The sequence below is a fragment of the Pyxicephalus adspersus genome, chromosome Z (assembly GCF_032062135.1).
Source record: "Pyxicephalus adspersus chromosome Z, UCB_Pads_2.0, whole genome shotgun sequence".
In the NCBI taxonomy this organism is placed as follows: domain Eukaryota; kingdom Metazoa; phylum Chordata; class Amphibia; order Anura; family Pyxicephalidae; genus Pyxicephalus; species Pyxicephalus adspersus.
Genome location: NC_092871.1, coordinates 60,138,839 through 60,153,933, shown reverse-complemented (window position 1 = coordinate 60,153,933; position 15,095 = coordinate 60,138,839). Strand labels below are relative to the sequence as shown.

The window sequence follows — 15,095 nt, the reverse complement described above, 5'->3', positions numbered from 1 at the left end:
ATGAATTCTTCATGCAAAGGTTTTACTCTAAAGCTGATAATTTATAGAAATATATACTGAAGTGGCAGTTTTTCAGTGGAACAGGTGACATTTTTGGAGAAATATGTATGTATGATCAAGAGCATAGCCATGTTTTTGGCACAGCAAGGGTTACAGAGGATGAAACAAGGCGCAATATATGAATGACTGGGTGTAGCAGTGGTGGAGGCACCATCCCTTCACCAGTAGCTGATTACCAGATTCTAGGAGCAATTACATCATTTCCAGCCAATGGGAATGCAGACAGCATATGCAACACCTACAGAAAGGGGCGGAGAACCCAGAACCCCCAAATTAAAATGGATAGGTTCAAAATTCTAATGGCATTACCAGACATATTGTGCAATGATGAAAAATTACCAATAACCTAAATTAAATAAAAATAGTCCATTATGTAGCATGGGATAAGGATTAAAAAAAAAGAGGGATGGAGCTTCTAGCCACGAACATACATCTTTTTTCTGATGTTATTGAACCATTTTATTGTAAGAAAATAACATACAGTAGCATTCAATTGTAGACACCAGTGTAGAGCTAAACAGAGGCGTTGCTCTTATCAACCTATATATTCCTGCCTACCAGTTTATACTGCAGGTGGGCATATCACAGAAAACATGTAATTTGGCTGTCGTGGGCTACACCAGTATTTTTAATTTGCTGCAGTTTCATAAATTAGATTTAGTATGTGTGCAGCTGTGCACTCTCAGTCACAGTGACAGCCATCCTCCAGGGAGAAATCAAACACCACTACTCCCAGGACACAGGCAGAGATGCAAAATAAAGTGGTACAGAACATTTTCAGTATTCAGCTTCTGAATACAATTCTAAGGAATTTTGATTTAATTGAAATAATCTTAATTTAATTAATTAAGAGTATTGTATGCTCAATAAGGACTGAGCAAGTTGTAGCACATCAGCTGCCATGATGTGCTTAGCCCCAGCATTCTCTGTGCTACATGCCTAATAGCAAGACCCCTTTAATAAATTGCACAACAAACAATGTAAAAAAACGCAATAACAACCAATTACATTTTTGTGAAACTGATCATACAGGAGTTGGGATTGATTTACGTATGATATTAAGGAGCTTGTATACAAAAAGAGGAACAAAGTAAAGCATCCAGTAAAGGTGTACTAAAGCAGACAATCTGGTTGATATTTAAAGGAAAAACATTCAGTGGTGTTTTGTGGGAAAAAATATACTTATCATACTTATCATATATATTTGAACTTGAATAACTTCTTTGCCATTTTGCTCCAGAAACAGATTGGCTAAAGCTGTACCTAAACACATGGCACAATGTAGCTTCTATATAACATTTAATAAATAAAATATTTTAAATACTCACAAGCAGAAAATACTGTGGGGTTTCAAAAGTCAAGAGATCTCTCCAAAATCAATTGGATGTGCTGTAACCAATCCACCGCTGTTTTGTGTAAAGCAAAACCAAACTGACCCAATACAAATTTGGTGTCAGCAACATCCCAGCACATCCCAAACAAAGCCCAACAAATCGCTAGTACACTCAGCCAATAAAACAACTGCACTCCACAGGAGAACAGATATATGACAGAGGAACAGACATATGACATGGCCCCTGATATATTGGATTTTGCGTTTTAGCAATCTAAGAGACCAAAAGTTGACTTATGTGGCTGGTTTTAGCATTTTCTGGAAAATGTAGGTGTTTTTTGTTGGAGAAAAGTATCCTGATGTATGCAGATGTGTAGGCATGATCCAACAACACTCAAGTTTAGCTTAGCTGATCATTCTTGTTCATCTTATTGAGAGTAGAGAGGAGATCACTGTTTGACCAACTGACAGTGGACATACGTGACAAACTCATCCTTGTGTTTAAGTACCCTGATCTAGTTGGGCATTCTTGATAAATGCAGCCTTTTACGTTCATTACAAAGGAAAATTCAGCAATTGTAGTTTATACTCAGCCTTTAAACCATCATCTACACCACTCAACTGAAGCCAATAGGAATTTGCTGACCGAAGTCAGGAAGAGCAACACTTGTGTAAATGAGCTCTTAAAGAGGAAGTAAACCCAAAAACACTGAGCATGCGTGAGATCGGCAATTTATTTCCCTTTTGGTGAAAGGGCTCCTTCTGTGCATGAAGGAGCAACCAGGAGCCTCCTGGGATGTGGGACGTAGGTATCCTGGGAGGCTCTGCGCTCCCATTCATTTTAGGGGGATGGTGCTGCACCCCTTTTTTAAGTGTTGCACTTTAAAAAACACGAACAAACAGAATTTTTACCTTACAAAAAAGGGTAAAGTGAAAATTCTGAGTTTAGGAAGGCTTTAAGTGTCATAATGTGGCTGAAATAATGTGACCAAATAGGAGCATGGGGTCAGGAGAAGACATCTACAGAATCATTGAACTTTCCCTTTTCTGTGGAAAAAAAAACTAGCAGCCTTGGCAGGAGTGGTTGTCATGGCAATGATTTAAACCCTGGACCCTCCAGGGAATATTTAGGCTGAATGTCCCCACCAGTAATTAGACTTGACCCCCTTCCCCCGGTATCCCCCTCCTCCCCCCTCTACACTTATTCACAGCAGTCAAAAAAGCAGGATATTTGCACTATGCTGTGAAAAAGGCCTATACCAGTGTTAGGCAGGGGCTGCGCTTACACAGAAAATGCTTTTAATTATCTCAACATCAGGTTTGCTTGTCTAAAATGGATTTGTTTTATGGGCTACAGAATGATGGACAGATTGACCTATATTGCATTGTAAACAGTGATTGCACGGTCTATTGTACAGCAATGGTAAAAAATGTGTGTGTGTGTGTGTTATACATTTGTGACAATAGTAATCGGGGTGGACAATGCCAACAGTGGGCTCTTTTGCAGAACTGATTTGGTTGATCCTGGTTGGCTGAGGAGGGTATGAATCCCTCATAAAGTGACACGCCCTAGTCCAGTGTCCTTCATTTTTGGACAAGGGATATAAAAGAGATACAACTAAAAGCTAAATCTTGGGTTCCAGTGCTGAACACAATGAGGTCCAGGGCTTCCCTGACTGCTTCAAACAAGCTGCAATTGTTCATTCAGCCATCTTCTACTGCCAGCATTTAGGCACAAGCGTTATTGGATCATGTTTATTAGTATGACATTTAACATATATCTAACCTTATCTGTAAAAAAGTTTTTTGCTAAAGCATTGTGCATTAAAAACAACTGCAATTTTTTTTTGCCATTTTACCATCTCAGTGCTGTTGAATTCCTGCAGACTCTTTCAGCCAAATTATTGGTTGGATCAGAATCCTGATGGCATGCATGTGTAATATGTGTCCCCTGCAGTCTTCATCAGGACCGCATGACGGTGACGACACGGGAGCATAACATAACAAGCCTTTGTTACCCTACAAGGAAAGGTGCCTAAAAAGGACCTCTATGGCAGAATCCTTTTTAATAAAAGCTGCAATAAAAATACAAACATATTAAATGTATATACCATTTTACTAATGTGATTTAGAGTTACCTACATCCGATTGTTACATTGTAGGAGATCAGAACCAGACAGACAGCTCTGTTGAATATTGTCCACAGAGATCTCACCAATACAATCCATAAACTCCTGAGAACTGTCAGTTAACTCTTTGGAATTACACCCTTTTACCATTTACCTATTACCTTTAAAAAGATCATTGGGAGCGTTGTTGTTTTGTTACATGCAAATGATTTAGCTGGCTATTTTAACTGGCTATCCTAAGGAGCTCAAGCTTTTCAAACAGTTGAAACACACATTGTGTGTGATCTGTGCAATATCCAGATCGGCTGACAACACATTTTAGATTGTTGAGTTCAATCAATGACTGCTTTGGTAACCATCAGACTCAAGCTTGAATTAAATGAATATGTAATAAGGACCACTAAATAATAAAAGAAAGGGTACTGTTGTCATAACACATCAGTCATATGCTTGCTTTAAAGATGCACTAGAAAAAATACTATTGGAACTTGAATAGTGATTGTAGGTGACGCAGGTTTAGAAAGAAAAAAGGGTTAGGTACCTAATGCTAGTAGAGGATTCATGGGGGGTATATGAGTATGAATCTGTAGATGTGAGGAGCTGTGTAGCAAAGACCCTTGGATGTACTGTAATTATTTTGAAGAGGGTAGGTACTAAGTCATTACTGTTCCCTTTATTTTCCCTGTAGACCCAGCAGCAACAAATAGGTTATATTTAAGGGATCTCTAGTTTGTCCTAAAATTGCTAACCCGAGGCTAACCGGGCATCAGTGAACCAAATGGGAAGTATGTATGTGCTTCTTGCACTCCCTGTTCAGTGACTTTGCCCTGTATAAATAAAGTTCACAATTCCCTAAACTTCAGAGATTACAACCCCAAATTTGTTTTGTGGTCACCTAAACACTATTACATGTACTATATTTATCCATCAATTATCTCAGTCTCTCAGAATCCTTGAATGCAGACACTGCAGCCTTTTCAGCTTTGGAAGGAAATACTTCCAATCCAATGGTTCAGCTGTAGACCACATTCAGACTATAGTGAAGACATCTAGCTGACTCAGGCTATTACATCAGTGCTTTAGCAGAGTAGCAAACAGGAGAAGAGGGGGTTTTGCTGGGCTCATTGGCTCAGGTGTTCCCTTGGCTGCTAAAGCTCATTACAATGCAGACAACGCCTCTAAACCCTTTGTATTATTCAAACAGACCCAGTCAGCTCTAATACGATTTTGTGCGGTGGGGGTAATATCGCATTCTGGTGTGGGGACCATCACACAGACTAAGAGCTGCCACCTGGACCAATAAAGAATTTGTGCATTATTTCCCTTTCCATGCAATATCCTTTATTATTGTGATGCTTCTGATCTGAATCCTCCATATGTAAAAGAGTATTACCAGCCAAGTTTAACTGGCTAACCACTGATCCTGTTAAACTGTCTCTTTGTACCTTAAGAATCAAGAATTTAGGTATACATATCATAGTTACCAAGACTGTAAAATAATTTCAATGGATGCTTTACTCTTGATAAGCAATCATATCTATATTTGTAATAGACAATATATAGACACCTAAATGCAAGTTATAGACATGGACCAGGGGCAGTATGCTTTGGGGGGAGGCGGCTTTTTTGGCATTAGTGGCCACCTCTGTACACCTTGAAAATAATTTGAAAACAGAATTAAAGGTGAAGGCAGTGGCTGATGTGGGAAGTCATAAGAATCCTTGCTGCAGACCTGTACTTGCCCTAAAATTGGAGTCTAGTAAGTTTAGTAGGAGTATAACTTTTACTTTGTTTCCCTCTTCCGTCTAGCTCTGGTCAATTTTAACCAAATTCATCACTGTGGCATGTGGAGATTTTTTTTTTCTAAAACAGCGGTCGCCATCGGTGGTCAGGGCCGTGGGGGGGGGGGGGGGGGGGGGGGGGGGGGGGGGGGCTAGAGGCGTCTTACAAAAAGGGCTGTAATAATTCACAAGTGCCTTTTGGCTAGCATTTTTGTTCAAAGGCAGGCCTGAACCAATGTCCTCAAGACTGTATTGATTGTTGCTTACGCTTTATGGGAGACCCATGCAGCAGCAATCATTCAAAAATTGATGGAAGAACCTCAATACTAGTGCTACAAAAGTTTTACACACACTGGCCAATTTCCCCTTATTCAGATTTCGATGAAGGTTTTCTAAAAGAATGGATGAAAAGATTGATTTCTTTGAAATGTATAAGTCAGAAAATAGTAGGATCGTATGACAAATACATAGATAGGTATTAATTTTTTGCCTGCATACCACAAGGAAGTTTTTCCATTTATGTTATTATAATAACATACATGTTTCCATCTGTGGCACAACACAGGTTCCCATAAATACAGGAACAACCAGGAAAATATATATGGAATTTGCTTCTACAGAGCAAAAGTTGAATATATAGTCTTATGGAGGCTGGATTGAGTAGCTTATAGGGGAGGAAGAAATGTTTTGTGATTTTCAAGGAGAAGCTAGACTCAGTTCAGCCTACAGTGGTTTGTTCAGTTTTAAACGATTGACCAAGTGTTGAATTAATTACTGGTTTTTGTATATTTCTACATTTTACACCTGTGGGTTTCAAATATGTATATGTTTAATACTTGTGTTTTCAGTTCTTTAGCCAAGATTCAATGTGAAGATGGCTATGCTTGTAAAGTTTAACGTATCTCAATGCAAACAATAGTAGTAAACTAAAATTTTGATGTACATATTTTTTTCTAATTAACAGTTTTCAAAGGAAAAGTACATTTTGGATACTCCGCCTGAAAAGCTGCACAAGGAGTTGGAGGAGGAATTAAAACTTAACAGCTCGGATTTGCGCAGCCATGCCTGGTATCATGGACGCATACCACGAGAGGTGAGTGGTTTAACCAAAGACAAAGGAACAACAGTTACAGTTTAACCGATCCAGTGTAGATGGACTCCTTTTGCTTTCTACGTATTTAAGACCATTAGTATTGCAATTAGGAATTAAAGATTTAATGGTAACTATATCATGAGCAATAGTAGAAAGATACTGTGGATAAATGTACCTGATATAGACCCTGAGCAGTCTATGCTCCATAGGGGTTCAGGCACTTTGGATGCAGGTATTACCTGTGGTATACCTGTGGTGTACCTAAGCAGTCTAACATGGACCTGCCACTGTGGTGTCTTAGTAAGTGATTTCAGTGATGGCGTGATTGTCAATAAGTGTCTAGCCAATGTATATTGATGAAAAAGGGTCAGGTACATTTGGATAATATCTTTCAGGTGCATTCAGGTTAAAAGACCTACACATACATCGAGGCACATTTGTTAACATTGGGCTACACCAATGTATTGTGCAGTATCCTTTGAAATCTTTACCAGCAGTAACTGGAAGTTCAAGCTTTCTTATAACTAGTCAACACTTTCAATCCATGTTGTCCCATATGTATTCTCTTTGTCAATAAAACGTTTAGAAAAATTGTACATTTCTTTATTGCCACAGGTGTCAGAGAGTTTAGTTCAGAGAAATGGGGACTTCCTTATCAGAGACTCACTGACAAGCCTGGGTGACTATGTCCTAACCTGCCGGTGGAAAAATGAGCCTCTGCATTTTAGGATCAACAAGGTGATGGTGAAGACCAGTGACAGCTATCCAAGGATACAATACCTGTTTGAGCAGGAAAGCTTTGACAATATCCCTGCCCTGGTGCGTTCCTATGTGGGTAGCCGAAAAGCAGTGTCAGATCAGAGTGGGGCACTCATCTACTGCCCAATAAACCGTACATTCCCATTACGATACTTGGAGGCTAGCTATGGCCTCTCCCCCAGTCGCCAAGGGTCACAAAGCCCACAGAAAGGACATATGAAAAGAAGAAGCATCACCATGACCGATGGACTCACTGCAGACAAGATTACTAAGGCCAATGGGTGTCCAAACAGGTATAAATATACCTTTGGTAGAAACCTATATAGTAGTAACATATTTTTCCACTCCTTTAGTAAACACAATTGATTGTCACTAGAATAGAACATGAAGTGGATGACCCCAGTTAGATTGCTAGCAACACTAAAAATCTGACAGGTTTTAAAATCCAACACTAAATAAAGTGTTATTTCTTAATGCTGTGTTTGTGCTGGGGAGGTAAGCTACATAAATAGGCACAAAGACAGCAGAGGTTCCAATCCTTCCCAACACTATCCAAGTCAGGGCAAGACAGGAAACCTTCATCCCAGGGGTTAACACAATCAATTAGCCATTTGAAGGTAGGGTGAATTCTGAGCTTCTAAACACATATACTATACAAAGTGTATTATGGTTCTACTTTGATTGCTGAGCACAGTGAAAGGTAGAGGTTCCTTCAAGGACATAGTGAAAAAGTGACATTTTTTTCACACCTTCCAGTATCCGCTTTCTATTCAGTTTAATGCATTGACATGACATGCATTGACAAGACCGCTCATGACATCTTGAAAACTCAAGGGAAAACAATGCTGGAAGACACTGTGGTCACAGTTTAAAACAGAGTTCAAATTATGTAAAGCTGAGTGTCACTGACTGCAGGTTCAGCTTTGATTGATGTCTGAGTGGTAAAGAATCCCTTCTCAGGACCATCAACCCAACATATCTTATTAGTACTGGCCCTGGTCCAAAAGCAAATCAGAAGGAGAGAAGAAAATCTCTCCAATAAGGAAATCCCTTTTAGACAGTTGTCACTGACACAGGTGTTCCAATTGCGGGATGTCCCATCTATTTCTTACACTGTAAGATCATTTTGAAGCTTTAGATATTCTTAAATTACCATAACTGTTTAGAAGGTAAAACTGAAACATAATCTATTGGTTAGAAATAGATACAATTCCAGAAATAACGTTTTTGTAGCCATATCCCCAGAAATCTGTGCTGTTTTTAAATGCCACATTGTGCAGGCTACATGTATTAAATTCTAGCTATAGTGTTGTAGGGGATTTTGTAATTTTGACTTCATCCATTCTAACATTTGCTCTATTTCTTCCCCTAGCACCTCCTCCCCTCATCACAGAGATATCATTAGGAGCTGTGCAGTCAGTGTGGACCAAATCCAGGACTTGCACTCACCCATGTCCCCTATTGCTGAAACCCCTGGATCCCCGGCCTACAGTACAGGTAGTTGTAATGAATTAGAAGGGATGATGGCATTCCAGGGCAAATCCTGGACAATAAGCCCAATTTTTAAGCAATACAAAATAAAATCTTTTTAATGTATTTCTTTTCAATATATATTTATTAATGTGCCTTTGAAATTGTTATAAAATGTAACAAATCCAAGAAGTGAGTCAATACCTCCTTGCAAGTCATAGCCTCCTATTTGAGGTTTGGTAAATTACTGTTTGGGCTATCCCAGTACAAATTTAGTACAAAGTCTAGAGACAGGGTCACTTTAAAAGAATCAGTCCACCCAAACAAATATTTTAGTTTTTTGTAGATACCAAAGCAATAACCCACCTTTCAGTTCCCTATTTCTCAACATGCTGGGTTCCCAGATCTACTGCAGCCTATTAGAGGGGCCCTTCACTTTACCAGGTTGGCATTTATTTACTTTATGTGAATGCAACAAGGAGCACAGGCACTAGCCAAAGCAGGTGGAAAAAAAAGATTTCCTAATAGATGGCAAATGTTTTCAGTCTGCACCAGATCTTATTCAGGTTTGGTGAATCACCCACGTTCTCCCATAATAGTCTAATTTAATCTTGGCAAGCTTAAATAAATCAGGCCAATTGTATTCCCATATTGTACAGTTTATTTTACTTTTTTTTTTTTTTTTTTTTTTTTTTACACATGTACACAGTTGTTCGAGTGAAGCCCCAAGGAGCCCCAGTAGCAAAAAATGTGACTCCCGGCTCGCCTGTGCTGAGAAGATCCAGTGAACCCTATGTCTGCCCAGCAAACAACAAGGCTGCATTGAACACAACTGGAAACACACAAATTTCTCCTTCCCCCTCTATAAACAGCTATAGTGACCCAAACAACGGGCATTATTGCCAACTTTGTCCAGCTTCCCCAACACACGACACCCCCAGCAAAACCCTTCTTTCAAAGAGCTATGTTGAGAGGTTAAAAGTGGACGAAGGTGCTCGGGCAGGGGCTAACCATGGGGTGGAGGACCCCGATAAGGACAAACTGTGCTTTACAACCCCTAGTGTTGAAGCCAAATCGTCTTTCAATCCAACAAGCTTCAAATCCACACTGATCCCCTCAGACAACAAGCCCCTGGAGATGTGCATACTTAGGAAGGTCAAGGAGCTCTTTTCTGAAGTCGATGCCAAAACCATTGCCAAGCATATCACCAAAACAGACTGTGAGGTAATGTCAACACCAACAAATACCTTTTGCGACCTTTTGGCTTATTAAGCTTACCTTTGAAAACTTTTTGTTGTATCAGTTTGATAAATGCAAAATATTTTGATATTTTTGATACTTGTGGTAGATTTTTTTCGATATTACACAGCGTGACAACACTACTTCTCTATAGTTACAGTTTAAAGTGCAGTGGGCCTGATTTATTAAAACTCTCCAAGGCTGGAGAAGATACACTTTCATCAGTGAAGCTGGGCGATCCAGCAAACCTGGAATGGATTTCCTAAAGTCATTTGGTATTTGCAGATCCATTCCAGGTTTGCTGGATCACCAAGCTTTATTGATGAAAGTGTGTCCTTTTCAGCTTTGGAGAGCTTTAATAAATCAGACCAAAAGATGTTGTCACTTTAGGACATAAAGGTGGTTACTGGTAATATCACAAGGTAAAAATTAAGAAAAAAAACAAACAAACACAGCCACCACATCTATGCACTGGTAACTGCAATATATTAAATGCTTGTTATTAAGTACAATATAATACATTTCAATAGGCCTAGTATAAAATTAGTTAATATGCCTTGCTGTTCCTTGGTCTCAATTCATATCTAATGATCATTTTTGACTTGCTAAAAACAATGCACATATAGATGAGATTTTATAATCTGTATTTTTATAATCTGTTGTTGAGTGATGATAGAGTCTGAGTGATGCAGTAAAATTTAGAGTAAATTTACTAAACTGTGATATATAAAAAGGGAGTATGGTACAGCATGCATATAAAATGAAAGCTCCATTGAACATTTAAAGGAACCCTGTACTGGGAACAACACAGGTGTGAATGTAAACATAATAGCCCATAATATGTGCTCACTGAAAAAAAGCACAATATTCTTCCTTTAAACATTGTTTTAATAATATTCTGACTTATTTACGATTCTTTTTAATCATTTGACATGTAGAGCAGAGATCTTCTTACATATATAAATTATTATTCAAAGTGAAGTAAAGGATTTAGGTTGGCAGATCTGAACTGCAGTCCAAAAAAAAGGTTAATACTAATGAAGTCTCAAAATGCTGCAATATGTTGAGCAGCTGCAATGATGTCACAATGACATCACCTTATTTTTTTTCTTGCCGGTATGGCCAGATTCAAATGCCTGCCATTATTGTGTTTATTGCTGTGCCCTCCAGGGACACCTCCTTTAAGATGTGGCAACAATCTATTTCTAATTAGAAGAGATTCATTTCCATCTCCACGTTTCTTCTAGGTTGCTAGGATACTTGGTGTTACCAAGGAGATGCAGAGAATCATGGGAGTCAGCTCAGGCATGGAACTCCTAACACTGCCGCATGGCCGTCAGCTGCGACTTGACCTTTTGGAAAGGTGCGTGGAGAACATTCACAGAGGCTTTTGTCATCACTAAGTGTAGGGACACACTGGATGTGAATAACACGACAATTAGCCAACCCCAAATACACAGAGTAACAAAGTCTTAGCAGGACAGAACATATAAAAGCGGACCTGGTGTATACCTATAAAAGCAAAAGAGAACCCCCTGCTGTACAGCATTGTATACCAAGTGCACTGGTATAAATCTGACACATAGGGGCTATACCTACATAACTGGCAATTATATCTCTATTATCCACTATGTTTAGTTGCAATCTTTGTAGCAAGACAGATGAGAAATAATGATGTGTGATGTTTTCGTATAGTCCCTTTTATCACTGGGTCCTGTAGAAGTCACATGGATTTCTATGGCTGCACAACATTTGGTTTAACATTTTGGTTTCTTCATATTCGATTGTGAATAATAACACCTTCGTTTATCTTTGTGTGATCCTAAATAAAAGACTTTCTGGGAAAAATATGCATACTGGGCATTCTAACTTTCTTAACCTGCATGCTTCTTATGTCAGTGATGCCAGGGACAGACAGAAATCTAGCATTTTTAGGAAATTAGTGTAATTTGGAAATCAGGATTCCCCCCAAGAGTTGCAAGCGGTTCACCTGTATAACAGATAAATGTGATCTCTCTGCATTGCTTCACAGATTTCATACCATGTCTATCATGATTGCTGTGGATATCCTTGGCTGCACAGGCAGTACGGAAGAGAGAGCCACTCTGCTTCACAACACCATACAACTAGCAGCTGAACTGAAAGGCACTTTGGGAAACATGTACAGCTTTGCGGCTGTAATGAACGCCTTGGAAATGTCACAGGTATGCAAGTTTACAAGAAATATAGCCTCTTTGTTTTCTTGGTACAAAAGTTGTTCAGGGGGGCTAAATATAATTGTGCAACCCAATAGATACCAGTTAGACCCAAAGCATTCAATATTCAACACTGGCCTGACACACTAGTCTCCTTTTCTGTAATATAGGTCTGTGTTAGGACACCTATGCTAAAGTGGTGTGAACTTTGGTGACAAATGAATTACTGAATTTCTATAATTGATGCACAACCTGCACAGTACTTAGTCACTTGCTGGTTTTCTTACACTATTTTCCTTTTGCCTTTTGCTTTTTTTCATTTTTATTAGTTTTGTTTGTTACCTTTTTCAGTGACTTAAAAAAAATGTGCAATAATGAAAAACTACCATTTGTTTATTTGTAAAACGGGTTACTATATTTTGTATGTCTGAAAGGTTACATGAGTGGTATTAGAAAAACACAGTGGTAAAAATGAAGAAAAAATTTGTCTATAGATTTCATTGAAAATATTTTTTTGCAAAACAGTATGGTTTACTACAAGGGCTGAAGTGGTTAACATGCTAACTTGCCTGGGTCTTTTTGGAACCTAGCAATGTCGATACCTACTTTTCAAAACTGTTACAGAAAATGTTGGCTTGGACTTTAACAGACTTTACACTCTTTAACAAATACTTTTTTTGAGTAAAGGAACACATGGAATGCTCTCATCACTTGCAAATGTCAGGTCATGTAAAGTTGTATTTTGCCATCTTTAGCCATGGGATAGCTGGAACAGAGCCAGGACATAATGTGGCTCCCTCTGTAGGGAGGGAAGCTGTGCACAGATAATGAGGCCTCCTGCCTGCTCTATTAATGCCTGAAAGGAGATGATGATACAATACAGCAAGATTATTACATCTACTATATGCAGATTTATAACATGTCTACTTTTCTTGCATACAGATCTCAAGACTGGAACAGACCTGGGTTACACTGAGACAGAGGCATACAGAAGGGGCCATCTTGTATGAGAAAAAGCTTAAACCATTCCTTAAGAGCATGAATGAGGGCAAAGGTAATTGCCTAGTCAGCTTGATCCACCCCCCACAAAGGATCACATATTTAAAGCTTAGAACCAAAGTGTTTTATAAGGGTAAAAAGATTTGTAAAAATTTCCAAGCTAGTGTTTTGTTCCCGGCATCCTACCAGACAACATGGGCAGGCTCTTGATCCCTAGTGCAGTTGGAGTCTAATAATTAGGGAATATATTTGATGCTAACCCCAGTTTGCCCCTTGTCAAACAAAGTTTCATTTTGTCATGAAGAGTTTTTAAATGTGCTCAATGGTACAGCCATGCCAATGCTTTAAAAGGGGCTCTGTTAGCTACACAGTGCATCCTGAGTTTTATAAATCGGATAGGCTGTGATATACATAGTAAAATTAGGTGTAACAGAAAGATTTGTGTTCTCAGTCATAAAAATGTCATTTAGTGTAAGAGGTTAGGGTAATTAGGGTCTACAGCTAAGGGCTTTGTTAACTTTCAGGGGATTGGGTAAGTGTTGAGGTACTTTTTTAAAGGTAGGTTAAGAGACAAGATTAGTCTAAGGTTAGGGTATCTGAATGTAAATAACAGGGTTATTCTACAAACACTGGAAATCCCTGACGTGTCTGCTTTAAGCAATTTGAAATTTTTTCAGCTTTTGTTTGCATCTTTGGATGTTGGTCCAAATTGGTAGAAAATCATGGAATTCTATCTCTCTGTTAATTCCTGTTATGAAAAAAGACAAAGATGTGCGTATTATATTTTGGATTTTTAGTACAACATGGCCACAGCCTAAAAGAAAATATATAAAAATACCGGAAAACAGGAAGCTTTTGCCTGATCCAACATTGATTTTAACAACATTATTTGCAACATGTGCATGCACGTGATCACTGATTGATATCTGATTACTAAAGAGAAGATACACCAGGACAAGAATCTTTTTTTACTTCCGGTTGTGTTACCCAAGGTGATATAGGTAGAAAGTCGAAAAGACCAAGAGAAAGACGGGGGCTTAGGCTTACAAATTATTTAGGTATTGATATAATGGTTCATAAATAATTACATAGCAATCATGATTTATATTATCAACTCCATTGTATCAGCAAGGGATTGAGATATTCATGCTAAACAGAGTTCTGCTATCACAGTGCATTAAAGAAAGTTAACCGTTCCAGTCTGATTATCCCAATGTGTTTCGCCTTGTAAGGCTTCCTCAGGGGTATGCTGGGACTGTTACAGTCTAGGTATTTTCAAATATACACATATAAAGAAAAAATAGTACATGCATTTGATCCAGTTCAAAGTCCAATCAGGTTGGCACTAGTCAAATAAAAACCTAATGTGGACACACACGATAAAATGTGTATATACCGCAAGTCTGGTAACGAACATAGTATTCTACGTGCAGCTTGTGGACACAACACGTTTCGCCCAGTATGGACTTCCTCAGGGGCAGCTGTGCGGTAGCAGAATTGTACTCAGGTACTGTATGCAGTCTAAATATGTTATAGAACATACATAGATATTTGTATCAAAAGTATGTCATAATATAGATACATACAAATAAACAATTAGAACACTTAAGTCTAAAAACAAACATGTTAAGCAAAGCAGTTTCAAATATCATGGTTAGCAGGTATTGTCATTTGTAAATGCATAAATCATTTGCAATTAAATAGAAAGAAGGCAGGGTAGAGATAAGGTTGTCCAGATCATTATATGGTGAGTATAAATAACATTAGTAAGAAGATGTCACCATGTCTAGACAGGTGTTAAAAGATAGCATAATGCATCAAATAATAATTGCCCCTAGTAGGATAAAGGTTCATATATGCGGTGTGTGTTTAAGATAATAGAGATAAATAATAATAGGTCATTTTGGTGAATGAAATATAAAGAAAAACAATGATTAAACTTATGTGACAATAAAATGTTGATCAATATTGTTGACAAATCCATTTTGTCTCGCATTGTAATAATTTTTTGTTATCAAAATCTCCTCTTCCAGGACT

General features: G+C 38.4%; 2 protein-coding genes across 6 annotated transcripts in view; one reads left to right on the top strand and one right to left on the bottom strand.

Moving 5' to 3' along the window:
* The window catches only part of CERCAM (cerebral endothelial cell adhesion molecule), a 461,142-nt gene that overhangs the window by 352,340 nt on the left and 93,707 nt on the right, over nucleotides 1–15,095 (bottom strand). The gene's annotated exons all lie outside the window — the stretch shown is intronic.
* The window catches only part of SH2D3C (SH2 domain containing 3C), an 85,380-nt gene that overhangs the window by 58,738 nt on the left and 11,547 nt on the right, over nucleotides 1–15,095 (top strand). For all 5 annotated transcript variants that reach the window (XM_072431365.1, XM_072431369.1, XM_072431367.1 and 2 more), the window contains 7 exons: nucleotides 6,268–6,396; nucleotides 7,012–7,448; nucleotides 8,528–8,652; nucleotides 9,335–9,849; nucleotides 11,112–11,227; nucleotides 11,897–12,068; nucleotides 13,002–13,113. In XM_072431365.1, coding sequence (XP_072287466.1) covers nucleotides 6,268–6,396; nucleotides 7,012–7,448; nucleotides 8,528–8,652; nucleotides 9,335–9,849; nucleotides 11,112–11,227; nucleotides 11,897–12,068; nucleotides 13,002–13,113 — 1,606 coding nt within the window. The remainder of the gene's footprint in view (nucleotides 1–6,267; nucleotides 6,397–7,011; nucleotides 7,449–8,527; nucleotides 8,653–9,334; nucleotides 9,850–11,111; nucleotides 11,228–11,896; nucleotides 12,069–13,001; nucleotides 13,114–15,095) is intronic.